General features: G+C 41.5%; 1 protein-coding gene across 1 annotated transcript in view; it reads left to right on the top strand.

Annotated features, from left to right (window-relative positions):
• Positions 1 to 27,211, top strand: part of LOC122938981 (myosin VIIA and Rab interacting protein) — a 570,956-nt gene that overhangs the window by 504,025 nt on the left and 39,720 nt on the right. The window contains exon 12 of the mRNA XM_044294890.1: positions 15,764 to 15,952. Coding sequence (XP_044150825.1) covers positions 15,764 to 15,952 — 189 coding nt within the window. The remainder of the gene's footprint in view (positions 1 to 15,763; positions 15,953 to 27,211) is intronic.

Below are 27,211 nucleotides of genomic sequence, written 5' to 3'. Positions count from 1 at the left end.
TTAATGCTAGGGCTACACGACGACATGTGTTGCGCGACATTTTGTCTCAACAATTTTTATAATGATAGTCTACTGTTTGGTGTTGCACTGCGACACAACAGTTGCAAAAAATCCATCCAAGACGGACTTTTCTGTGACTGTCGCATCGCAGTCGCAGCATGTCACATGTCGGAGTGCAACACCATAGACTATCATTATTAAAATTGTCGTGTGACATTGGTGCGACATCAATGTTGCGTGACACATGTAGCAGTGTGGTTGTGCCCTATGTGTCGTGTGACCTATTGTCACGCAACACATGTTGTCGTGTAGCCCTAGCCTAAAGCTGACCTACAGGAGTGAAGAAAAATGGCTGGGTTGTTATGGAAACCTGGAGTAAAACTGTGTGTATGTGGAGACTAAGGGCCTGCGAGCTTCTATTGGCTGATAAGGAACATGTGACCGTGTGTATGGCAGTTGGGATATGAAGAGAAAGACTTGCAGGCTTGTATTGGCTAATGCAGGTAATTTTTTGGGAATATCTCAGGAACTGTACATCCTAGAGAGCTGTGACCCCCCCACAAGATTTCTTTCCCGATAGCAAGGGATTTGTATACCAAGTTTCGTTGAAATTGATGGTTGTATTTTTGAGTGATCGCGGAACATACATACATACGTCCCTCTTTATATATATAGGTAAAGAAAGAGAAGTTAATTGCAACGTGCGTATGATAAGATTGCCACAGTTGACGTATCACTCATTAGAAAGCCTTCAAGTGAAGTCTCAACAAGACACTATATTGAATTTAGCAGCCTTCAAAAGGTACTTTTTAGTGAATGGACTGACAGTGAATTGGAACACTGACAGGTATTCCATGGTCTTCATTAGTCATATTAAGGAGTTTGAGCATATGAAACCCATCACAACTCTTGAGTAGCATTGATTTCTATTCCTTTTCCATAATGTTCTTGGAGGATATATTTCAATCTAATTGGCACTTGTAAATGTAAAAAGCACTAGAGCTTTGGAGGGCTACGGGTGACTCTGTCTACTCTTGAAAAGCTTCTGATCTGCAAGGAACAGCTCTCATCTTTGTCATGACTCTTTACCATTATAACAGGGTCAAAACCCAGAGTTTGTTTGTAATTCAGTGACTTTGTTTTTGTTTGTGGCCTGCGATATACGATCAAATGCTCATAAAACCCTGCCTCTGTAATTGTAGATAACCAACATTTGTACAGTATATAAGCAGTCATTTACATTTGTTTGCACATATCAGTTTTACTACTATTTCCAACCAAACAACCAACCACTGTTTTTAAACTGGCAATTTTTTTAAGTAGTGTCATAAAGTAGTGTAAGACAATTATATTATAGCTATTATAACTGCTATTTTACACAGCAAATACCCAGAGCAAAGGGGTACCAGATGGCCATATGCAACACCCCCCCCCCCCTTCCTCCAAGACCTCAGGGTAGCTCGTAAAGGCGCCACAACTCTGAAAATCCTAGGGTACCAGTTTCAGCCGTCATCAGGAATTATAAATATTCCTCATCTTACACCAGGCTATAAAGTTGGGCAAAGGTGAGTGTGCTCAAATGTGTGAAAGTGAAGTGTGCACAAATGCCATCACTCAAGGGGCTCCAACCCCCAGTGAGTCCAGGCACCCCAGTGTCACCGCTCCTGGGGCACTTCTGCACCTCAGGCTTCCTAAACTTCCTGGTTCATGGGTCAGAACCAGAGACCTGAGATCACCTACAGGTGGCAATCTTTCAGCCACTGGCGTACACCTCCAGGTTAACCTCTGTGTGTTTCTTTGCTCCATCTCAGTTGCCCTGTACCGCCACTGATAATAACAGATACTCCACATGGTCTAAGCCACAATACCAGGAAGGTACCTTTGCATAAATGCACCAAAAGGGCATTCTAGATTTACCTACAGTACATTATACTGAAAATAGCAAGAGATACAGTGAGGAACAGAAGTATTTGGACGTCCTGCGATTTTGCAAGTTCTCCCACTTAGAAATCATGGAGGGTTTTGAAATTCACACTGTAGGTGCATTCCTACTCTGAGAGACAGAATAAAAAATATAAAATCAGGAAATCACATTGTATGATTTTTAAATAATGTATTTGCCTTGCACTGCTGAACATAAGTATTCGAACACCTGAGAAACAGCAAGAATTCTGGCTCTCAAAGACCTGTTATTGTGCCTTTAAAAAGTCCACCTATACTCCACTCATTAATATAACTTAGTAGCTGAGCTCTTTAAAGACACCTGTCCACCCCACAGTCAGTCAGATGCCAATCACTACCATGGGCAAGACCAGAGAGCTGTCAAAAGACACCAGAGACAAAATTGTGGACTTCCACAAGGCTGGAAAGGGCTACGGAGCAATTGCCAAGCAGCTTGGTGAAAAAAAATCAACTGTTGGAGCAATTGTTAGAAAATAGAAGAGGCTAAAGATGACTGTCAGTCTCACTCGGACTGTAGCTCCATGCAAGATCTCACCTTGTGGGGTATCACTGATGATAAGAAAGGTGAGGAATCAGCCCAGAACTACAAGGGAGGAGCTGGTCAATGACATGAAGAGAGCTGGGACCACTGTTTCAAAGGTCACTGTCGTTAGAACACTACGCCGTCATGGTTTCAAATCATGCATTGAGGTCCCCCTGCTCAAGTCATCACATGTCCAGGCCCGTCTGAAGTTTGCGTAACGACCAGCTCTATAAACATATCACATGATCTACCCAGTCAGGTGAACGTCGTAAAAAAATAAAAACTATGCCAAAATAGCCATTTTTTTGTCACATTGCCTTAGAAAAAATGTATTAGCAAGTGATCAAAAAATACTATGTATCCCAAATAGAACCAATTAAAATATCAACGTATCCCGAAAAAGAAGCCCCCACACAAGACATTCAGCACTAAAATAAAAAAAATATGACTTTCAGTAAATGATAACAGAAAAAACTGTATTTTCCAGGGCTGTGAAGTTGGAGTCCGAGTTGGTGTCCATTTTGGTCAAGTCGGAGTCGTTATAAAATGGACCGACTCGGACTCCAAAAATATATCATAAATTGGTACAGTTAGTTCAATGCAGTATGTGCTGAATATATTTTCATACGAATTTGGGAAAATGAGGAAATGTCCTATAAATGTCCGGACAGTTCAGCAGGTCTCTCACTGCACACAGGTTTCTATGGTAAACCTGCAGACCTGATTAGCTGAAAGCAGGAGTGACCTCACCCCCACGGAATGATGGGACTGAGCTCTGAGTAAATTTATAAGGTTTAGCAAAATTACATGGAGTAAGCAAAACGGTACAAGTGTTGTGAGCGCTAAGAAGCATGGCTTTACCTGTAATTGTGTTAGGCCTCTTTCACACTTGCGTTGTCCGGATCCGGCGTGTACTCCACTTGCCGGAATTACACGCCGGATCCGGAAAAACGCAAGTGAACTGAAAGCATTTGAAGACGGATCCGTCTTTAAAATGCTTCCAGTGTTACTATGGCAGCCAGGACGCTATTAAAGTCCTGGTTGCCATAGTAGTAGTGGGGAGTGGGGGAGCGGTATACTTACAGTCCGTGCGGCTCCCGGGGCGCTCCAGAATGACGTCAGAGCGCCCCATGCGCATGGATGACGTGCCATGCGATCACATGATCCATGCGCTTGGGGCGCCCTGACGTCACTCTAGAGCGCCCCGGGAGCCGCACGGACGGTAAGCATACTGCTCCCCCGCTCCCCACTACACTTTACGATGGCTGCCAGAACTTTTGCCTCCCGGCAGCCATGGTAACCATTCAGAAAAAGCTAAACGTCGGATCTGGCAATGCGCCGAAACAACGTTTAGCTTAAGGTCGGATCAATGCCTTTCAATGGGCATTCATTCCGGATCCGGCCCTGCGGCAAGTCTTCAGGATTTTTGGCCGGAGCAAAAAGCGCAGCATGCTGCGGTATTTTCTCCGGCCAAAAAACGTTCCGGTCCGGAACTGAAGACATCCTGATGCATCCTGAATGGATTTCTCTCCATTCAGAATGCATTAGGATAAAACTGATCAGGATTCTTCCGGCATAGAGCCCCGACGACGGAACTCTATGCCGGAAGAAAAGAACGCAGGTGTGAAAGAGCCCTTAGAGATCACAATCTCCTGCTCTGTCAAAGTAAGTTAATATATGCTAATCAGGGATGAGTGATGAAACAGGAGCTCCGTACAGTATTAGAATGTATTGGCTCCAATGAGCCGAAGTCTCGCGAGACGTTGCGCAATAGCTTCATAAATTAATTTTTACTGTAAAAAAACATTTCCCGAACTAGGGTTCGATTCCAAGGTACCACTTGGAACCGAACCCGAGTTTGGGAAATGTTTTTTTTACAGTACAAATACATTTAGGAATTTATTGAGAAGCAATAACTTCGGCTCATCGGAGCCAATACATTCTAATACTGTACGGAGCTCCTGCTCCGTACAGTATTAGAACAAAGTTTTATGCAAATCGATTTCGGATGTTTCATCCGAAGTTGATACGCTCATTCCTAATGCTAATAACTGCTGGAGACCCACCCACAGCCTGAGGAGAGAGAGTGAGTGCAAACTGCCTGTCAGCCAATGAATCAACATGCTGAGAAAACCCCTTTAAGGCAAGTACGTCTCAGTATATCAAAACTTTCAATAAACTGTGCATAAATCAATTGTCCAGTGCATGTTCTCTCTGTATGCTTTATGTTTTAGTTTGCTTTATCTCTGAGCTCATGTTTGGTGAGGTTAGCTGCTCTGATGGCTTCTATATGCTATACATAGAATATAAGGGGGAAAACTGTTTTCTAACATCTCAAATTCAGAAATACAGAAACACAAAATACAAAATATCTTAAATTAAGTTATCGCTTAAACTTGCGCTATATATGATGGAGTGGGAGTCGGAGTTAGGGGAAATTGAGGAGTCAGGGCTTTGGCTTACCGACTCCACAGCCCTGGTATTTTCTTTTTCAAAAATGCTTTTATTATGTAATATTGCAAAAAATATATATAAATACTGGGTATTTCCACATCCGTAACAACCAACTCTATCAAGTGAATCCCATAAAAAAGATAAATAAAAACGGTGTAAAATTTTCATCACCTTAGCTTACAAAAAGCATAATAGCAAGCAATCAAAAAGTACTATGTACCCCAAAATGGTATCAATTAAAATAACTCATCATGCAAAAAATGAGCCCTTACACAAGACGATTAGACAAAGAATAAAAATAATATGGCTCTCAGAAAATGGTAACACAAAAACAGGTAACAACAAGTAAAAATTGCTAAAATGTAAAAAAAAAATATATAAAATTGGTATCTCTGTAATTGTACTGACCAGCAGAATAAAGATAACGTGTCATATTTTTCCCACCCAGTGTACGGGGCAATAACAAAGCCTAAAAACAGTAACAGAATTGCTGCTTTTTGTTTATCCTGCCTTTATGACATTTCAGTAACCAGTAGAACCTACCTAACATTTTAAAGGGCATGGTATGTTTCAGATGGTACAACTCTAGGCCCAACATATTGGGCAGTGAAATACTATATCTATGGAAAACTTGAAATTTTCTCTTTGCATGGTCTGCTGTGCACCTTATCTTCCTGTGATCTGGTTGCTGTGGGGTAAGTGTTTGTGCTTTTGTCTGTATGTCAGTTCTCTGCTCGGTTCTGTCTGTATTCTGTCTATGTGTTTATTGTTGGGTGTTGGCCCCTTGCTGCTGATCCTAGGGGTCATTCTGTCCACACTTCGGTGTGGTTTCACCTGATTCTGCATTTATGTCGTTTGTCATGTTTTCTGTTACCCGTTTAGTATGTGTAAGCCTAGCAGTGCTTAACTGCATATGATTCTGTTCTGTTCCATGTCCTGTCTGGCAGTTGTTTCTGCTTCTGATGTTTTGTTCATGTCAGTCTGGCAGTTCCTCCGGAAGGGGGTTCCTGGTTTCCCCTGGGGGGGAATTCCTGTGTTTGTGTATGCCCTTTCGCCTTCCCCGTGCAGCTCTGCCTAGGGCCACTTGCTCCTTTTGCTTGTGGCGCAGGTAACTGCTTCCATCTGTGCTCTACCTATTGCTGGTATGTCTCTGCCTGTCTGTGTACGCTAGTACTATTGGTACCTTCGTAGGTATCTCCTGGTCTGTCTGGACCAGCTGCCACTGACTCGGTTTACCCTCTGGAGTAGCCCCTGGCACCTAACTTGGCCCAAGCCTATCCTCACCATCTGAGGCTATAGTGAATACCAGGTGTTGCTTAGTCACGCCCCTCTAGAGTATTGCCAGTCAGTGGTGTACTTTGTGTGTACTTTGAGTGCCTCTGTTCCTGTCATGAGCTTGTTATTTTTAATAAAGTTCAGTTGTTCCATTTCCTGTTCCGGTGTTTCTGCTTGTCTGATATCTCGGAGGTCCTTCGCGAGATCCCCGGCACGTTACAGGGTAGCTCAGGGTCTCTTTAAATGTGACACGGTGCCCGAAAACCATTCTGACAAAATCTGCCCTCTATATGGCGCTCCTTCCCTTCTGAGCCTTACTGTGTGCCCAAACAGCAGTTTAAGACCACATATGAGGTATTGCCATGTTTAGGATAAAATACATTTTAGGATGCTTTTTTCCTGTTATCCCTTGTGAAAGAGAAAATGTGGGGCTTATGCCACATTTTATTGGAGGAAATTACATTTTTAATTTTCACAGCCATATGTTTCTAAATTCCATGAAACTTCTGGGGTCAAATCAGTCAGTACAAACTTCAATAAATTACTTGAGGGGTATAGTTTCCAAAATGGGGTCACTTTTTGGGGGTTTATACTGGAGGAGTATCTTAGGGTCTCTTCAAATGTGACATGGTGCCTAAAAACCATTCCAGTAAAATCTGCCCTCCAAAAACCATATGGCACTTCCTCCCTTCTGAGACCTGCCTTGTGCTTATATGGCAGTTTACGACCACATATGGGTTGTTTCTGTAAACCGCATAATCAGGGTAATAAATATTCAAGTTTGTTTTGCTGTTAACCCTTGCTGCCTTACAGGAAAAATAGATTAAAATGGCAAAAAATTTTTTGGCATTTTAAAATTTCACCTCCATTTTCCTTTAACCCCTTAAGGACTTAGGGCGTACCTGTATGCCCTGTTTCCCGAATCCTTAAGGACCCAGGGTGTAACGGTTTAAATTTACATTGCGGCGCGACGGGGGTTAATTGTGACAGGATGCCTGCTGAAATCATTCAGCGGGCATCCTGTCACAAAGCCGGGGGGGTCCCGTGACCCCCCTGTATCGGCGAGCTCCGCAAACTGCAGGTCATTTCAGACCTGCGGTTTGCGGCTTTTAGAAGTATTGGAATGCATTGTAAAGGATTGGACCCCCAAAAGTTCCAAAAGTGGGACAAAAAACAAAGTGAAAAAAAGTTGAAAAAATAAAGTTCCCCCCCCCCAAAAAAAATTAAAAGTTTCAAGTAAAAATAAACAAAAACATCATTTTGCCCAAATAAAGTTAAAAAAAATTGGTAAAAAATAGGTTGGGGGGAAGTATACATATTTGGTATCGCCGTGTCTGTATCGACCGGCTCTATAAACATATCACATGACCTAACCCTTCAGATGAACACCGTAAAAAAATAAAAACTGTGCTAAATAAACCATTTTTTTGTCACCTTACAACACAAAAAGTACAACAGCAAGCAATCAAAAAGGCGTTTGGCCACCAAAATAGTATCAATCTAACCGTCACCTCATCCCGCAAAAAATGAGCCCCTACCTGAGACAATCACCAAAAAAATTTAAAACTATGGCTCAGAATATGGAGACACTAAAACATCATTTTTTTTGTTTTAAAAACGCTGTTATTGTGTAAAACTTACATAAATAAAAAAAAGTATACATATTTGGTATCGCCGCGTTTGTATCGACTGGTTCTATAAAAATATCACATTACCTAACCCCTCAGATGAACACCGTAAAAAATAAAAAATAAAAACTGTGCTAAATAAACAATTTTTTTGTCACCTTACATCACAAATAGTGTAATAGCAAGCGATCAAAAAGACATATGCACCCCAAAATAGTGCCAATCAAACCGTCATCTCATCCCGCAAAATTCGTACCCTACCCAAGGTAATCGCCCAAAAACGTAAAAAAATTATGGCTCTCAGACTATGGAAACACTAAAACATGATTTTTTTTTGCTTCAAAAAAGAAATCATTGTGTAAAACTTACATAAATAAAAAAAAGTATACATATTAGGTATCGCCACATCCGTGACAACCTGGTCTATAAAAATATCACATGATCTAACCTGTCAGATGAATGTTGTAAATAACAAAAGATAAAAACGGTGCCAAAACAGCTATTTCTTGTTACCTTGCCTCACAAAAAGTGTAATGTAGAGCAACCAAAAATCATATGTACCCTAAACTAGTACCAACAATACTGCCACCCTGTAGTTTCTAAAATGGGGCCACTTTTTTGGAGTTTCTACTCTAGGGGTGCATCAGGGGGGCTTCAAATGGGACATGGTGTAAAAAAAAAAAACAGTCCAGCAAAATCTGCCTTCCAAAAACCGTATGGCATTCCTTTCCTTCTGCGCCCTGCCGTGTGCCGGTACAGCTGTTTACGACCACATATGGGGTGTTGCTGTAAACTACAGAATCAGGGCCATAAATATTGAGTTTTGTTTGGCTGTTAACCCTTGCTTTGTAGCTGGAAAAAAAATATTAAAATGCAAAATCTGCCCAAAAAGTACAATTTAGAAATTGTATCTCTATTTTCCATTAATTCTTGTGGAACACCTAAAGGGTTAACGACGTTTGTAAAATCAGTTTTGAATACCTTGAGGGGTGTAGTTTCTTATATGGGGTCACTCTAGGGGTGCATCAGGGGGCTTCAAATGGGACATGGTGTTAAAATAACCAGTCCAGCAAAATCTGCCTTCCAAAAACCGTATGGCATTCCTTTCCTTCTGCGCCCTGCCGTGTGCCCGTACAGCAGTTTTTACGACCACATATGGGGTGTTTCTGTAAACTACAGAATCAGAGCCATAAATATTGAGTTTGGTTTGGCTGTTAACCCTTGCTTTGTAACTGGAAAAAAATTATTAAAATTGAAAATCTGCCAAAAAAGTGAAATTTTTAAATTGTATCTCTATTTTCCATTAATTCTTGTGGAACACCTAAAGGGTTAACAAAGTTTGTAAAATCAGTTTTGAATACCTTGAGAGGTGTAGTTTCTAGAATGGGGTCATTTTTGTGTGGTTTCTATTAAGTAAGCCTCGCAAAGTGACTTCAGACCTGAACTGGTCCCTAAAAATTGGGTTTTTGAAAATTTAAAAAAAAATCTAGATTTGCTTCTAAACTTCTAAGCCTTGTCACATCCCCAAAAAACTAAAATATCATTCCCAAAATGATCCAAACATGAAGTAGACATATGGGGAATGTAAAGTAATAACTATTTTTGGAGGTATTGCTATGTATTATAGAAGTAGAGAAATTGAAACTTGGAAATTTGCAATTTTTTGCAAATTTTTGGTAAATTTGGTATTTTTTATAAATAAAAATTATTTATTTTAATTTTTATTTTATCAGTGTCATGAAGTACAATATGTGACGAAAAAACAATCTCAGAATGGCCTGGATAAGTCAAAGCGTTTTAAAGTTATCAGCACTTAAAGTGACACTGGTCAGATTTGCAAAAAAGTCCTTAAAGTGAAATAGGGCTGAGTCCTTAAGGGGTTAATTCTTGTGAAACAAGTAAAGGTTGACAAAAATAAAAGTAAAATCAGTTTTGAATGATTTGAGGGGTATAGTTTCTGAAATGGGATAACTTATGGGTGGTTTCTGCTACCTAACCCCACAAAGTGACTTAGTTCTTAAAATAAGTGGGTTTTGGAAATTCATAAAAATTGCTTCTAAAATTTTAAGCCTTCTAACGTCCCCAAAAAATTAAATGACATTTACAAAATGATGCCAACATGTGAATGTTAACTATTTTATGAGATATAACTATCTGTCTTAAAAGCAGAGCAATTCAAATTTACAAATAGTTTTCCCAAATTTTCCATACATTTACATTTTTTTTATAAATAAAGGTTAAACATATCGACTCAAATTTAACACTAACATGAAGTACGATGTTTTGCGAGACTCCGAATTGAGACATTTCTGATTTGCAAAATTTGGCTCAATCCTTAAGGTGAAAATTGGCTGTGTCCTTATGGGGTTAAAGGAGCTGTATTACTTAGATTAATTGCAGAAGGCATTAGGAGGTATTAAAAATAAATAAAAGTTATACTCAGTTTGGAACCTTTGCTCCAGCGCTGCTGCTGCCATGATGTCAAGATTTTGGCTGCAGCAATGACATCCCTTAACCCCTTCAGGACCCTGCCATTTTTCACCTTTAGGACCAGGCCATTTTTTGCAAATCTGACATGTGTCACTTTTTTGTGGTGATACTTTAAAATGCTTTTACTTATCCAGGCCATTCTGAGATTGTTTTCTCATCAAGTATTGTACAGGGTGGGCCATTTATATGGATACACCTTAATAAAATGGGAATGGTTGGTGATATTAACTTCCTGTTTGTGGCACATTAGTATATGTGAAGGGGGAAACTTTTCAAGATGGGTGGTGACCATGGCGGCCATTTTAAAGTCTGCCGTTTTGAATCCAACTTTTGTTTTTTCAATAGGAAGAGGGTCATGTGACACATCAAACTTATTGGGAGTTTCACAAGAAAATGTATTCTTTATTCTTTCATGAGTTATTTACAAGTTTCTGACCACTTATAAAATGTGTTCACTGTGTTGGATTGTCAATGCAACCCTCTTCTCCCACTCTTCACACACTGATAGCAACACCGCAGGAGAAATGCTAGCACAGGCTTCCAGTATCCGTAGTTTCAGGTGCTGCACATCTTGTATCTTCACAGCATAGACAATTGCCTTCAGATGACCCCAAAGATAAAGGTCTAATTATTTATAAAAAATTCAAAATTTACCCAAAATTTTGAAAAATTATCAAATTTCCAAATTTCAATTTTTCTACTTTTATAATAGATAGTAATACCTCTAAAATAGTTATTACTTTACATTCCCCATATGTCTACTTCATGTTTGGATCATTTTGTGAATGCCATTTTATTTTTTGGGGACCATTAGAAGGCTTAGAAGTTTAGAAGCAAATCTTGACATTTGTCAGAAAATTTTTAAAACCCACTTTTTTAGGACCAGTCACTTTGTGAGGCTTACATGATAGAAACCACCCAAAAATGACCACATTTTACAAACTACACCCCTCAAGGTATTCAAAACTGATTTTTTACAAACTTTGTTAACCCTTTAGATGTTCCACAAGAATTAATGGAAAAAAAAGATAAAATTTCAAAATTTCACTTTTTAGGCAAATTTTGCATTTGAATCCATTTTTTCCAGTTACAAAGCAAGGGTTAACAGCCAAACAAAACTCAGTATTTATGGCCCTGATTCTGTAGTTTACAGAAACACCCCATATGTGGCCGTAAACTGCTGTACGGGCACACGGCAGGGCGCAGAAGGAAAGGAATGCCATACGGTTTTTGGCAGGCAGATTTTGCTGGACTGGTTTATTGACACCATGTCCCATTTGAAGCCCCCCTGATGCACCCCTAGAGTAGAAACTCCCAAAAATTTACCACATTTTGGAAACTACGGGATAAGGTGGCAGTTTTGTTGGTACTATTTTAGGGTACATATGATTTTTGGTTGCTCTATATTCCACTTTTTTGTGAGGCAAGGTAACAAGAAATAGCTGTTTTGGCACAGTTTTATTTTTTGTTATTTACAAAATTCATCTGCCAGGTTAGATCATGTGGTATTTTTATAGAGTAGGTTGTCACGGACGCGACAATACCAAATATGACTTTTTTTGGTTATTTGTTTCAGTTTTACATAACAAAGCATTTTTGAAAATAAAAATATTTTTTAGTGTCTCCACAGTCTGAAAGCCATATTTTTTTTTATTTTTCTTGTGTAGGAGCTCATTTTTTTCAGGATAAAATGATGGTTTGATTGGTACTATTATAGGGTGCATATGACTTTTTGATCGCTTGCTATTACATGCTATTACACTTTTTGTGATGTAAGATGACAAAATATGGCTTTTTTTTACACAGTTTTAATTTTTTTACGATATTCACCTGAGGGGTTAGGTCATGTGATATTTTTATAGAGCAGGTTTTTACGGACGTGGCTATACCTAATATGTCTACTTTTTTTATTTATGTAAGTTTTACACAATGATTTCATTTTTAAAACAAAATAAATCATGTTTTACTGTCTCCATAGTATGAGAGCCATAGTTTTTTTTAGTTATTAGGCTATTAGGTAGGGTATGAATTTTTGCGGGATGAGATGACGGTTTGATTGACACTATTTTAGGGTGTGTATAACTTTTGATCGCTTGCTATTACACTTTTTGTGATGTAAGGTGACAAAAATTGCTTTTTTTGTCACCTTTTTTTGTCAGAGCTGGTAGCAATGACACAGGGGAAGCCAGGTGCACCAAACAGTGTGGCCCCACCTATGTTGCACCAAAAACTTTATTTGCATAAAAATAGAAACAATGGCATACATAGAGAAGTAAGGGCTCTATAGGAAAGATCAAATCAGGCCCCCATCACAGGACAAAAGGGTTTCTGCCTAAACCCTTTAATGACCCTTGGGCCATTTTTTCCACTGCCTTGTTTGCTAAAAGTTGTTTATTTAGAGGGTAAAGTCCTGACCATGTTTTTACCCCCAGTAGAAGAGGAGATGATCCCAACTGGGCCCCCTCTTGCCCTGGGCCCCATAGCAGTCGCATGGTCTGCCGCTATAGTAGTTACGCCCCTGAATAGAAAGTAGCATTTCTCAGAGTTAGAGAACTTGACTAGTTATGTTTTGAGGCATCTATGCAACATGATACTGATTTTGGAGGTGACGGATTCAAGGTACTTTTTGAGGGATCAGGGAGCTGAATACTTTACCTTATATGATGGCAGCATATTATAGGTACAGGTGCATGATGAATTGAATGAGCATTAACAGGCTGTTGTGTATGCTTGTCAGTCACTGCAAAGAAGGACTGGGAAAGGCAGGGGGAACATTCACCTCATGAACACAATGGACTTATTTTTTCATTGTTCCTATTTTCCAAACAGAACAAATTTTGGCTAATAGGAGTACATACGTATAGCTATGTGAAGGCAGCATATTCGGGTGACAAATCTGGCTTAGGGTCCATTCACACGTCCGAGTGTGTTTTGCAGATCCCCGGTCCACACATCGCCGGCACTTAATAGAAAATGCCTATTCTTGTCTGCAATTGCACACCTTTGGGTTACATTTTATTATTATTATTATTGCAGTGTACTTATTTTGAGTTAACAATCACTTTTTCAATTGGTCTTTATTACAAATTTTGAGCCCCTGTCTCTGTACAGCTTTGAGATAGTAGCAGGCTTTGAATTTTAACTTTTTTCCGTCAGGCAGCACAGCTGACGACTCCTTATCTCTGATCTCTGACCTTATAGACACTCATTATAGCAGAATTCTTATCTTACTGATTAAAATGTAGCTTAAGTAAGTGTTTGAGCTTTTAGTAATTTAGAGGTTTATTAGATGACCCATAGACAATGTGAAAGCAGGATTCACACAGCTAGACAGTTAACCCTTTGTGGCAGAACGGCTCAATATTTTTAACAAAGACTATTTGAAGAAATGATTTTTAGCCCAAATGAGTAAAATGCAATCATAAACAAAATTGCCCCCGAAAGTGTACATAGCCTTTAACTCTAAGCATGTGCTGCAGCATGACAGATCTTATACTAGTAACCAAGAAAATATGTGGTAAATACATGATGCTGTAGACTGCTCATAAAGAAAATGATATTTTGGTTAAAATAAAAATTATTATTCAAAAACAAAAATAAAGAACTTTTCTGAGAATTGCATCTGGACATGTCAGCCTCTCAAACATCTGTCTGCAGAAAACTGCATTAAGCTATGTCCACACAAACTGTAGCACCTAAAATACGCAGTGTAAAAGTCCTGAATACACTATAACTGCATTGCAGTGGGCAAAATCTGTGGCACAAAATTGCAATGTACTGTGTGTGAAAATGCATAACATTCTTGCATCCCCCAGTGATTGTTTATTACTACAGTTCACCTACATTGTACGTTGTTTCAGATTTTCAGTGCATATCCCGCAGAAAGAAAAGAAAAAGCTGCAACAAATATGCTATGCATGAACTTGCCTTTAAAGGAGTTTTTTTTTTCCCTGTAAGGCTAGGGCTACAGGTCAACACTAGTTGTGGCCAGAATTGCAAAGATAGAGTAGAGTATTTTTTTTGGGCTCTTGCTTTGATCCCATTCATTTTTATGGGATCATTGCTACTTTATAATCCTGGCAGGGACAGTTGTGTGACCAGTGTCGCCATGTACCTGTAGCCTAACAGCTCCATGCTCGTTGTTGGCTCTGTATGGTATTGCAGATTATTCTAGTTTATGTCAATGGGAATGCTGTCTCTGCAATAAGAAAAGCCTATTTTTTTTCTAATCCTGCATAACACCTTTAGAGCAGTTGTCCAGTCTCATAGTGATTTTTTTTCAATCTGCCTAGAAACCCCAAGCATTGTATAGTTTTGCTCCATATACTTATTTTCCATGTCAGCACTTTCATTCCCCTTTTCTCAACATCGCTGCTGGATGGTTACATGCAGAGCTTACTGTTTTCATCAACTTCCTGCTGTGTTCATCAACCCAACATGTTTTGCTCTGTAATATTTCTCAGGACTTGCTCCGCCTGCCACACTTCTATCTGCAGTAGTCCTACACCTCCTTCGTCCATGTTAGGCTAGTTTCACATTAGCAGTAAGAGATCCGGCAGGCTGTTCCGGCATGTTTGCTGGGTTGCAGTCCGTCCGGTAATGCCAGATCCAGAGAGCACTCATACTGCTGGTGTGAAACTAGCCTTAGCTAGGCGGAACAAGTCCTGTGCAACCCCACAGAGCAAAGCTTGCTGGGTTTGGTTACAAAACTCGGCAGGAAGTTGATTAAAACAGGAAGCTGCATGTAATCATCCTGCCATGATGCAGTGATACTGAGAACAGTGGAAGGAAAGTACATGGGGGCAAAAATATGCAGTGTTTGGGGTACTCTGGGCAGGTAAAAAATTCATTGTGGGACTGGAGAAACCCCCTTTAAAAAGTACCTAAGTTTTTCCCAAAAAAGTTTGCATAATGGCTGTGCTTCTTTGTACAATCATAACTGTGAAGGAACCGTTATAATTGGGCCTCTCTAAAGTCTCTTTGAGACATATTAGTCGCTGTTTCAGCTGCACAGCTAGATGCATTTCACTCAGAAGCAGGAGGCGTATCCCGTCTGTGAAATCTGTACTGCTGTGATATCTTTTTCCTTGCTTACCACTATGTTTCTTTTCAGCTCTGAAGCTCACAGAACAGATAAGGAGGGGGGAATCACACTTACAGGCACAATGAAATTGTGAAAATACAGTGGCTCTTTAAGCAATTGATATCTCTACAGTAGCTATTGAGATATTATATTTTGTGAAACTTAATTTGTATACTGTTAATATTGATCAGCACACAAGGACAGCTGCTGTAGAGGATTGTGTACAATATTATTGTAGGTTCAGCCTGGTATACATTATTCCAAATAACATTAGTGTCACCTTATACAAAAAAAATGTTTTTCTAACTTTGTGCTATTTTGTCCCCATGTACTCTCGTACATAAACAGAAATACTCTGCTGTGTCTCTCTGCAACATTTCAACAGAAGTCCTAAAGGTCATCAATGCAACTGAGGAACTGATAGCAGGATCCACAGATCCATGGGATTCCCCAGCAAATACACTTGATCAAGAGACTTTACCTATAGTTGCTAACCCTCTCAGACTAGATGAACAGCTCACCAAACTGGAAGAAAATGTAAGAATGGCTATTTAATATACTACTTATTACTACTCCTAATTTCTACTAGAAAAATACCTTACAGCTAATGTATTATTAATAAAATACCTAAAGGGGTTTTCCTAGACTTAACTACTAATGACCTATCCTCTGGATAGGTCATCACTATCTGATCATTGGGGGTCCAACACTGCAAATCAGCTGTTTGAGAAGGCACTGGCACTCACAGTAGCGCTGTGGCCTTCTTGCAGCTTTCTCTAGGACATGTGGCATCACGTTAATCGTTCACATGTACAAGGCACAGCTCAGCCCCATTAAAGTGAATGGGTCTAATTGTGACACCAAGCACAGCCGCTATGAAATGGACCACGCTGTGCTTGGTGAGCCGAGAGACCAAACTGCTCAACCCCCATCGATCAGATACTGATGACCTATCCAGAGATCTTGAAAAACCCTTTGCAACCCTAATGCCATCGTAGCGTACATCTAGAGCAGGGATCAGCAACCTGTTACTTTACATACAACTCCCAGCATGCTCCATTCACCTGTATGGGAGTTATGAGAACAGCAAAGCAAGTGCTCATGTCGGGAGCTGTAGTTTCACCGCAGCTGGGGTGCCGAAGGTTGCTGATCCCTGATCTAGACTCTTAGGGTGCATTCGCATGACCGTATGTATTTTGCTGTCTGAAAAACACAAATCTGCAAAAAATGCAGATGACATCCGTGTGGCGGCCGTGTTGCATCCATTTTGTAACAATGCCTACCCTTGTCCGTATATTTTTTGCAGACCCATTGAAATTAATGGATCCACATCCATCCACAAAAAATGTGGATCGGATGCTAAGCAAAAATTTGGCTGTGTGAATGGGGCCTTATATGGGTTCATAATAACATTTCATTAATCTGCTTAGAGTACCCCAGAGTATTTTTGTCCCATATACCTGTTTTTCATGTCAGCAGTTTCCTTCCTCAGTTCTCTCCATCAGCTCTTCCAGGAAGGATGTTTACATGTAGAAACTGTTTTCATCACCCTATCGCTGGGTTTACTAACCAAAGCCAGACCAGACATGCTTTCCACTGTAATGTTTAACAGGGATGGCTGCAGCTAGGTAACATGAAGAGAGGAGGTGTGACTACTGCAGAGAGAGCAGTGTGGCAGGTGGACCAAAGCAGGAAGCAGGAGGTTTTTCATGTAAAACTCCTACCAGTGATGTCACAACAAAACAAAGAAAAGTGCTGACATGAAAAACATTTAAAAATGATAAACTGCCGAAAAACATGTCCTCAAATAGAATGTCACTGCTAGGTCACGTGCCACTGAAGAGAGCTGGAATGGAGCAGCAGGGAGCAGGTGGCTAAGAGCTTTTTTTTTTTTTTTTCGTTCAATATATCTTTATTGAAGATTTTTTCATTTATCCAGAGAAATCAATAAACAAAGGATTGGTACAAAATAACCGTACATCATGTCATATTACATTAGTGTACATAATTATTATGCTGTAGTTCGCAGGAGCAAGGTGATAATATGCACTCCAATGATTGCATCAAAAAGAGACAGCTTGGTGTAGCATCAGTACATTCAAATGGCAATATCTGACAAAGTACAACATGAGAAAAATAACCAAAAAGTAGAAGAGAACGGGGCAGAGTTTGTGCCTAAACCAAGGCTTTAAAGTGTACATCACAGGCATCAGTAAGTGTGAACAGTGTGACATGTCAGTAACAGACACTTGTGAACAAAGCTGGTTTATGTCAGCTTATCTGCCAAGGGGTAGATTGGTCCACTGCGCCCATTCCATTTCAAATCTGCGTAGCGCAAAGCCCTTGTGTGCTATCATCTTTTCAATCGATCTAGTGGTGTCCACTGAGTTAATGATTTCCTGTACAGTCGGAATCGTTGGGCTTCTCCAGTGCCTAGTTATGGCCAATTTTGTGGCCAGGAACAGATGCATAGCAATGGTCCTAAATTTATAAGGGATCACCGTGATATCAATAAAAAGTAAGACCAGAGCCGGGTCTCTAATTAGTTCGCGGCCTGCTGCCCTTTCAACCAACTGGAAAATGCTAGACCATAATTCTTGTAGTAGGGGACAGCTCCAAAGTATATGTATAAGGGACCCGCTACCACCGCATCCCCTCCAGCACAGTGGCTCCAAGCCAGGGTAAATGCGGCTCAATCTCAGAGGGGTAAAATACCATCTGAGTAATGTTTTCGAATATGCTTCAAGGTGTGACACGCATTTCAGTCTTTTAGTCGCATAATTGATAGCTGTGAACCACTGTGCTGGGGGGATACCATGACCCAATTCTTGTCCCCATGAGATAATGGGGGTGGTTTTTACAAAGGAGTTTTTGTTGCCCAGGAACGCGTAGAGAGGGTGGATTCCCTTCCACTTGGAGTGTGTCATGTTCCACTGGTTCAGAAGCTCCGCGTGTGAGTTTACAGTGAGCGTAGGGTTGGAAGCTAGTAGGTGGCGAATCCTCAAATACTTATAGAAGTCACTTCCTCCTGGTGGAGCAAATCAGCAACCGTTGCTACTCCTCCATCCCTCCATCCCTCCAGAGAGAGATCAGGAATGAGGTAGTGCAGCACCTCTATTGGGGTGACTTTTGCTATGGAAACGGTCGTTCCGTGATCACCACTGTGATATCTTTTCCAGGCTTTCAAAGAGGTGGAAAGTAAATATGGGAAGGATTGTGACGGTGCTTCCTTAAAGAGGGAAGCTAACAGTATTACTTTTAAGTTGTGGGTTGGGGCAAGGGTCTGCTCAATGTGGACCCAGTGTTTGGGGTTATCAGCGGTCCACCATTCCTTGAGTTGGTGCACCCTAGTGGCTAGGTAGTAATCATAAATATTTGGGAGGTTTAAGCCGCCTACTTTCCTAAATTTAGACATTATTGACTTGGCAATGCGGGGTGGACCTTTCTTCCAAATAAACCTATTAAGTAGTTTGTTGACAGTGTTGAAAAAGGAGCTGGGAAGGTCCAGTGGGAGAATCCTGAATAAATAGAGAAGCTTAGGGAGCACATGCTGCTGGAAGGCTGCCACTGCCTAGCCACGATATTTCCATTTTCGCTATGTTATCCAATTCTTTCAGAAGATCTAGGAGGGATCGGGGAAAATTTGCGTCATACAATTTTTGAATAGTGGGGGTAAGTTGAACCCCAAGGCATTGGACTCCTATGGTCTGCCAGTCCCAAGGTTAGAGCTGTTTTAACTGGTCTAGGGTGTGGTTAGGAATAAAAAGGGGGAGGGCTTGGGACTTACTCTCATTTAGTTTGTAGAATGATAATGTGCCATAAGTGTAGATGACCTTCCTAACTTCGTGTAGGGACAAGGCTGGGTTAGTTAAGGAAAGGATTATGTCATCCGCATATAATGAGAGGGTATGTTGCCTGTCTCCACTCTGGATTCCTGAGATATTCTCAGTTTGTCTGATAGCCTGCGCTAACGGCTCCAGGGACAGTATAAAAATAAGAGGGGAAAGGGGGCAGCCCTGCCTCGTACCATTTGAGAGGTTAAAGGGGTCCGACAACACACCGTTAGTTAAAACTCGAGCAGCAGGGCCCTTGTATAGTGCTTCTATTGCTCTGATAATTGCGACAGGGAAGCCCATTTTTTGGAGCACCGAGAAGGCAAACGACCAATTCACTCGGTCGAATTCCTTCTCAGCGTCCAGCGTGAGGAACACCGTGGGCAGTCGCAGCTTATTGACTCTATCAAGCAGGTTTAACACTCTCCTAGAGTTGTCTGTGATTTGCCTGCCTACGACAAATCCCACCTGGTCAGGGGCAATCAAGGTCGGGATAATCTCCGCCAGCCTGTTTGCCAGTAACTTGGCGTAGATTTTTAGGTCAGTATTGAGGAGGGAGATAGGCCGAAAATTTTGGGGAATAGTTGGTTCTTTACCAGGTTTTGGTAAGGTGACAATAGTGGCCTCTAGCATCTCTCTAGGCATGTGACCATCAGACATAATCCTCGCTAGGGATGAGTGAAGATGCGAACCTAGGATCTCTGAGAAAAGTTTATAGTAGGAGTTAGACAAGCCGGGGCTCTTATGGTGGGGTAGCTGTTTGATAATACTCATTATTTCCTCTAGTGTGATGGGCAAGCATATCTTAGTTTTATGTTCTTCAGACATGGAAGGCAGTGAGAGGGAGTCAAGGAAATTACTAATGTCGTGGTCAGAAGGCTGAACCACCTCATTGTTGTCAGCTAGATTATATAATTTTGAATAAAAGGACATGAACCTATTCACAATCCCTTTTGGATCATAAATTTTGTGGGTTTTAGAGGAGTCCCAGAGAAAAGCAATCCGTGAATTTTGGGCCCTGCATTTAATCCTACTTGCCAATAGTTTCCCTGCTTTGTTTGCTTGTGAATAATACATAGCTTTGGCTTTTTTCAAAGACAATTCGTATCTATGCAGCATGTGCTCCCTCAGCTGTGCCCTAAGAGAGCGTAGCTCCTCTGAGTGACTAGGAGCAGGTGACGCTTTATTCAGAATCTCTAGTGCTCGGATTTTGTTCAGTAGGTATGTAATGAGGTGCTCTCTTTTCTTTTTAGCTTTGTGCCCTAGTTTGATAAAAAAAATACCCCTAATGTAGGCCTTATGTGCTGCCCAGGTGATAGACGGATTGTCCACTGAGTTTACATTGTTCTGGAAATATTCAGAAAACGCCAGTAAGTATTCATTTATAATCGAAGTCGAGTTCGGAGGGCGGTTATAGTGTTCTGAAATTTTCACTGAAACGGGAGCATGGTCTGACCATGATATCGTTCCTATATCTGAGCTTGTGATAGTCGAGAGAGAAGCTCTATCTGCCAGCACAAGATCTATGTGAGAATATGTCAGATGTGAAGGGGAGAAATAGGTATAGTCTCGTTCCATGGCGTAGTGTAAGCGCCATATGTCATATAAGGCCATTTTGGAAAGAAGGCCCATCAGTATATTGGGATTCTTTCTCACAGAGGAGGAGGAGTCTACAGATGCATCCAGGACCAAATTAAAATCTCCGCAGATAAGGACCCTTCCTTGTGAATAGACTGGACCTTAGTGAGAAGGTTTTGGAGGAAACGCTGGGAATGCGCATTGGGAGCATAAAGCCCTACCATGGTGTATAGGATATTGTTTAGATAACAGACATGTATGATGTACCGCCCTCCGGAGTCGACAATAGAAGACACCGCAGTATAAGCTACAGTATTCTTGATTGCTAGCAGCACCCCTCTTTTCTTTTTGGTGCAATGAGCCTGGAGAATAACTGGGAAACATCTATGCTTAAGGCGATCAGCATATAATAATATGTGTCTCTTGGGCACAAAAAAATGTCACACTGTAGGGAGAGGGCCTCCCTCCACATCAGATTGCGCTTGTAAGGGCTGTTCAGCCCCCTAACGTTTAGAGTGCTAAGTTTCAGTACCATTCTTAATCAGTGTTGCTATTAACGCAAGAAGTACCCTGAGGTGGAGGGAGGTGCAGCCCCAACAGCCAAAGATGTACACAGATAAGCATAGCGTAAAGTAGTACTCTGCCAGGAACATGTAGAGAATTAGAACTGAAAGGTAATAAACAAAAACAGTGACTGGGGAGTTACAACAGATTAGTAAGGCACAAGTTTGCGCCTCCGCAACTATTGGGGAAAGAGTCCTGCCAAATGCCAGAACAGAGAATACTAGGACTGCTGCTCCATAAAGGTAGAAGCAGAAAAGGTCCCCTTTAGTGCGCTTTCTTACGTCGTCTATTCTCCACCAACTGCCATTCTCCAGATGCATGGTGACGTCTAGGAGCATCAGGGTCATGTGTGGGTTCCACGGTGATGTTCCATAATGCAAGGGTTGCTTTCCCTTTGGCAACAGATCGAATCACCACTAAAGAGCCCTCCTTGTGAATTAAGAGCTTAACGGGGAAGCCCCATCTATAAGCAATGGAGTGTGCTCTCAGAGCTGTAGTAATAGGGGCGAGAGACTTCCGGAGCTGTAATGTCGCTGCTGAGATGTCCACAAATATCTTAACCCCCTCATACGGGGCTGTGAGAGTCTCCATTTTCCTTGCGGCCATGAGGAGTTGCTCCTTAATGTGGAAGAAATGCACCCTGGCTAATACATCTCTTGGGACATCATCAGGCACGTGCTTGGGTTTGACAATTCTGTGTGCCCTGTCGATTATTAAGTCGTGTTCTGCACAATTAGGCAGGAGCAATCGTATCAGCTTCTGTATATATACTGCTAGTTCAGATGCGGCAATATCTTCTGGGACCTCCCGCAATTTGAGGTTGTTCCGGCGGGAACGATCCTCTAAGTCCACAATTTTAGCTTTAACTTGGGTGACCTCTTCATAGAGGAGCTCATGGGAGTCAATTAATGTATTATGGGAAGTAGCAAATTCTCCCATTTTGGTCTCCACGTGCACCATTTTATCCCCCAGCTCTTTAACAGTAGCCTGGATCGGGACGATCGATTTTGTGATCTGTGCTGTTATGGAGTGATGAAATGCTAGTAGCATGTCCTTTAGCAGGGTCCCTTTGCAGCACCTCATGTATAGAGGGAGTACCCGACTGGCCCCCGGGGGAAGATGTACACTCACCAGAGTTGCTGAGACCGTGATGTCTTGGTCGCTGTTTGTCTGGGATAGCAGTCGGTGAGGCCTGGGTAACGGCGTTTCCAGGGGGAGCGGGAAGGGACTCCTCCGCCATTCTCTGCAGTCTGTATGAGGCCATGGCAGGAGGGGACTCCACAGAAGAAGCGCTGGAAGGAGACTGGTTTTGCTGGGGTCCGGACGGTGAGTGCGATCCTGATGATAAGGAAGGGCTGGAGCCCGGGGTGCTGCGTGCACAGTCCCAGCCGGCGCCATCTTTGGTCTTCTCCTGGTCAAAGAAAAAGTCCAGTTTGCCCTGCTGTCTCAGACTTTTCCTGCCTCTGGTCATCATGGAGGCATACAGGGACTTAGAGGGAGAAATGGACGTCAGTTTGGTGGATGCTAGTGGGGATTAGCAGGTCTGCAACGCTGTAATGGAGCAGGAGCTCAGATTCAGGCTTCCATCTCCCTCGGCTGCTTGGCCACGCCCCTGGCTAAGAGCTTTTTAACAAGTGCAACACAGTGCACCGGTTTCTCAACAAAACCCCTAAAGCTGGACAATCCCTTTCATTTTTAATGAGCCCATGCTTTATAGCACCATAAACCTAGTTTGGCTTTCATGATGTGGCTTTTTTTTTCTTCTTTTCATTACCACTTTCCGAGAGTCCTAACTCTTTATTTTTCTGTTGACATGGCTCGTCTCTTCGCTGATATAAAATCCTTCAATATTTTTGTGACTTTTCCTTCTGTCAAATGTTGGATCCTGCAGCTGCTATTAAATCAGACTGACAGCAATCTGAGGGGTTAAAGGTCCAAGAATGGAGTTATCCAAGAATGTGTCCTCCTACTGTAAACTGATAACTGCCTCAAGCCTTAGGTCAATAAGTGTCCAAGAAAGTTTACAAAATAAATATATATTATATTTTTTTTTTAAATAGTAGAAATACATGTAATATCCACACAAAATAATAAACACTTGCCCGGCTAGGCTCTAACTAATGCAGATAACGTGTCTTCCTGACTCCCCTACATAGCACAGTTCACACACTGTCTCAGGTGCGGCTTTCTCAGCAAATCGTCCATCAGCCTCTCGGCTACACAGCCTCGTGGCCCCTCAGACCTTATGACTGAGACCACACACAGAGCCTTGGCAGGTCTCTGTATCCCAGGTTCACTCTCTCCCCAGACTGACACACTGGGAGGTGCTTTTTGTTGGCCTGATTACAGCAGGCCTCACCTGCAATCACCTCAGGTGAAAGGAAAACATGCCCTGGCATGAGGGGGTGGATTGGGAGGTCCTACTGCGAAACCTACCACCCCAATCCAATAAAATCCAGCCCTGAACAAATAAAGAAAATAGTGTTAGCAACTAGGTTTGCTAAAGCCAGCGCCATCTTCCTGGACTTTACTTATCTCACCTAGATGAGATATACACCCCTTCCAGGGCTTCACCGTACACATCACTGTTCACATTTCCACAGTACCCTTCCGTTAAAGAAAGAAAAACCCACATGGCCACTGAAATAACTTGAAACTGACAAAAGTAATAAGAAAAAAAAATCTGAAAATCAACTAATGAAAATCAGACATTGTTTTTGAATTGCATTTCAACAGAATATAAAAAAAAAAAACTAATGAAAATGGCCTGGACAAAAATGATGGTGCCCATAGAAAAAATAAAAGAAAATAATCTGACCATAATGACATGCTAAACAAAAGTGTGTCCTATAATTAGCATCGCAGGTTTCTTCAAACTTGCCCTGCCATATTTCACCTTAAGGACCAGGCCATTTCTTGTAAATCTGACATGTGTCATTTTATGTGGTGATAACTTTAAAACTCTTTTACTTATCCAGGCTATTCTAAGATTGTTTTCTCTTCACATATTGTACTTAATTAGGGATGAGCGAACTCGAACTGTATAGTTCGGGTTCGTACCGAATTTTGGGGTGTCCGTGACACGGACCCGAACCCGGACATTTTCGTAAAAGTCCGGGTTCGGGTTCGGTGTTCGTCGCTTTCTTCGCGCTTTTGTGACGCTTTCTTGGCGCTTTTTGAAAGGCTGCAAAGCAGCCAATCAACAAGCGTCATACTACTTGCCCCAAGAGGCCATCACAGCCATGCCTACTATTGGCATGGCTGTGATTGGCCAGAGCACCATGTGACCCAGCCTCTATTTAAGCTGGAGTCACATAGCGCCGCCCGTCACTCTGCTCTGATTAGCGTAGGGAGAGGTTGCGGCTGCGACAGTAGGGCGAGATTAGGCAGATTAACTCCTCCAAAGGACTTGATTAACTGATCGATCTGCAGCTGTGGATCATTGAGCTGCTGATCCTCAATTGCTCACTGTTTTTAGGCTGCCCAGACCGTTTGTCAGTCACATTTTTCTGGGGTGATCGGCGGCCATTTTGTGTCTTGTGGTGCGCCAGCACAAGCTGCGACCAAGTGCATTTAACCCTCAATGGTGTGGTTGTTTTTTGGCTAAAGCCTACATCAGGGTGAAGCTGTCACACCAAGTGCATTTAACCAGCAATAGTCTGTTCATTTTTTGGCCATATACAAAATCAGGGGCAAGCTGCGCCTGTCACCAAGTGCATTTAACCCTCAATGGTGTGGTTGTTTTTTGGCTAAAGCCTACATCAGGGTGAAGCTGTCACACCAAGTGCATTTAACCAGCAATAGTCTGTTCATTTTTTGGCCATATACTAAATCAGGGGCAAGCTGCGCCTGTCACCAAGTGCATTTAACCCTCAATGGTGTGGTTGTTTTTTGGCTAAAGCCTACATCAGGGTGAAGCTGTCACACCAAGTGCATTTAACCAGCAATAGTCTGTTTATTTTTTGGCCATATCCCAGTCTAATTCTGTCACTAAATCCATACCGGTCACCCAGCGCCTAAATACTAGGCCTCAAATTTATATCCCGCTAAATCTGTCCTTAGTGCTGTAGCTGGGCGAGTTATTTAGTGTCCGTTCAAGCACATTTCTTGTTCTGGGTTGAAATACAATTCCCAATTTAGCAATTTCATAATTTAGTGGTTTCTGCTATATCAGAGCTATTTGAAATCTATCCCTAAAAGGGTATATAATATTCAAGGTGCACATTGGGTCATTCAGAATAACTTCACACACACCCGCTACTGTGTATTTCCAAGTCTAATTCTGGCACTAAACCCATACCTGTCACCCAGCGCCTAAATACTAGGCCTCAAATTTATATCCAGCTAAATCTGTCCCTAGTGCTGTAGCTGGGCGAGTTATTTAGTGTCCGTTCAAGCACATTTCTTGTTCTGGGTTGAAATACAATTCCCAATTTAGCAATTTCATAATTTAGTGGTTTCTGCTATATCAGAGCTATTTGAAATCTATCCCTAAAAGGGTATATAATATTCAAGGTGCACATTGGGTCATTCAGAATAACTTCACACACACCCGCTACTGTGTATTTCCAAGTCTAATTCTGGCACTAAACCCATACCTGTCACCCAGCGCCTAAATACTAGGCCTCAAATTTATATCCCGCTAAATCTGTCCTTAGTGCTGTAGCTGGGCGAGTTATTTAGTGTCCGTTCAAGCACATTTCTTGTTCTGGGTTGAAATACAATTCCCAATTTAGCAATTTCATAATTTAGTGGTTTCTGCTATATCAGAGCTATTTGAAATCTATCCCTAAAAGGGTATATAATATTCAAGGTGCACATTGGGTCATTCAGAATAACTTCACACACACCCGCTACTGTGTATTTCCAAGTCTAATTCTGGCACTAAACCCATACCTGTCACCCAGCGCCTAAATACTAGGCCTCAAATTTATATCCCGCTAAATCTGTCCTTAGTGCTGTAGCTGGGCGAGTTATTTAGTGTCCGTTCAAGCACATTTCTTGTTCTGGGTTGAAATACAATTCCCAATTTAGCAATTTCATAATTTAGTGGTTTCTGCTATATCAGAGCTATTTGAAATCTATCCCTAAAAGGGTATATAATATTCAAGGTGCACATTGGGTCATTCAGAATAACTTCACACACACCCGCTACTGTGTATTTCCAAGTCTAATTCTGGCACTAAACCCATACCTGTCACCCAGCGCCTAAATACTAGGCCTCAAATTTATATCCCGCTAAATCTGTCCTTAGTGCTGTAGCTGGGCGAGTTATTTAGTGTCCGTTCAAGCACATTTCTTGTTCTGGGTTGAAATACAATTCCCAATTTAGCAATTTCATAATTTAGTGGTTTCTGCTATATCAGAGCTATTTGAAATCTATCCCTAAAAGGGTATATAATATTCAAGGTGCACATTGGGTCATTCAGAATAACTTCACACACACCCGCTACTGTGTATTTCCAAGTCTAATTCTGGCACTAAACCCATACCTGTCACCCAGCGCCTAAATACTAGGCCTCAAATTTATATCCCGCTAAATCTGTCCTTAGTGCTGTAGCTGGGCGAGTTATTTAGTGTCCGTTCAAGCACATTTCTTGTTCTGGGTTGAAATACAATTCCCAATTTAGCAATTTCATAATTTAGTGGTTTCTGCTATATCAGAGCTATTTGAAATCTATCCCTAAAAGGGTATATAATATTCAAGGTGCACATTGGGTCATTCAGAATAACTTCACACACACCCGCTACTGTGTATTTCCAAGTCTAATTCTGGCACTAAACCCATACCTGTCACCCAGCGCCTAAATACTAGGCCTCA

This window comes from Bufo gargarizans, chromosome 5 (assembly GCF_014858855.1).
Source record: "Bufo gargarizans isolate SCDJY-AF-19 chromosome 5, ASM1485885v1, whole genome shotgun sequence".
In the NCBI taxonomy this organism is placed as follows: Eukaryota; Metazoa; Chordata; class Amphibia; order Anura; family Bufonidae; genus Bufo; species Bufo gargarizans.
This window is presented reverse-complemented; position numbering and strand designations above follow the sequence as displayed.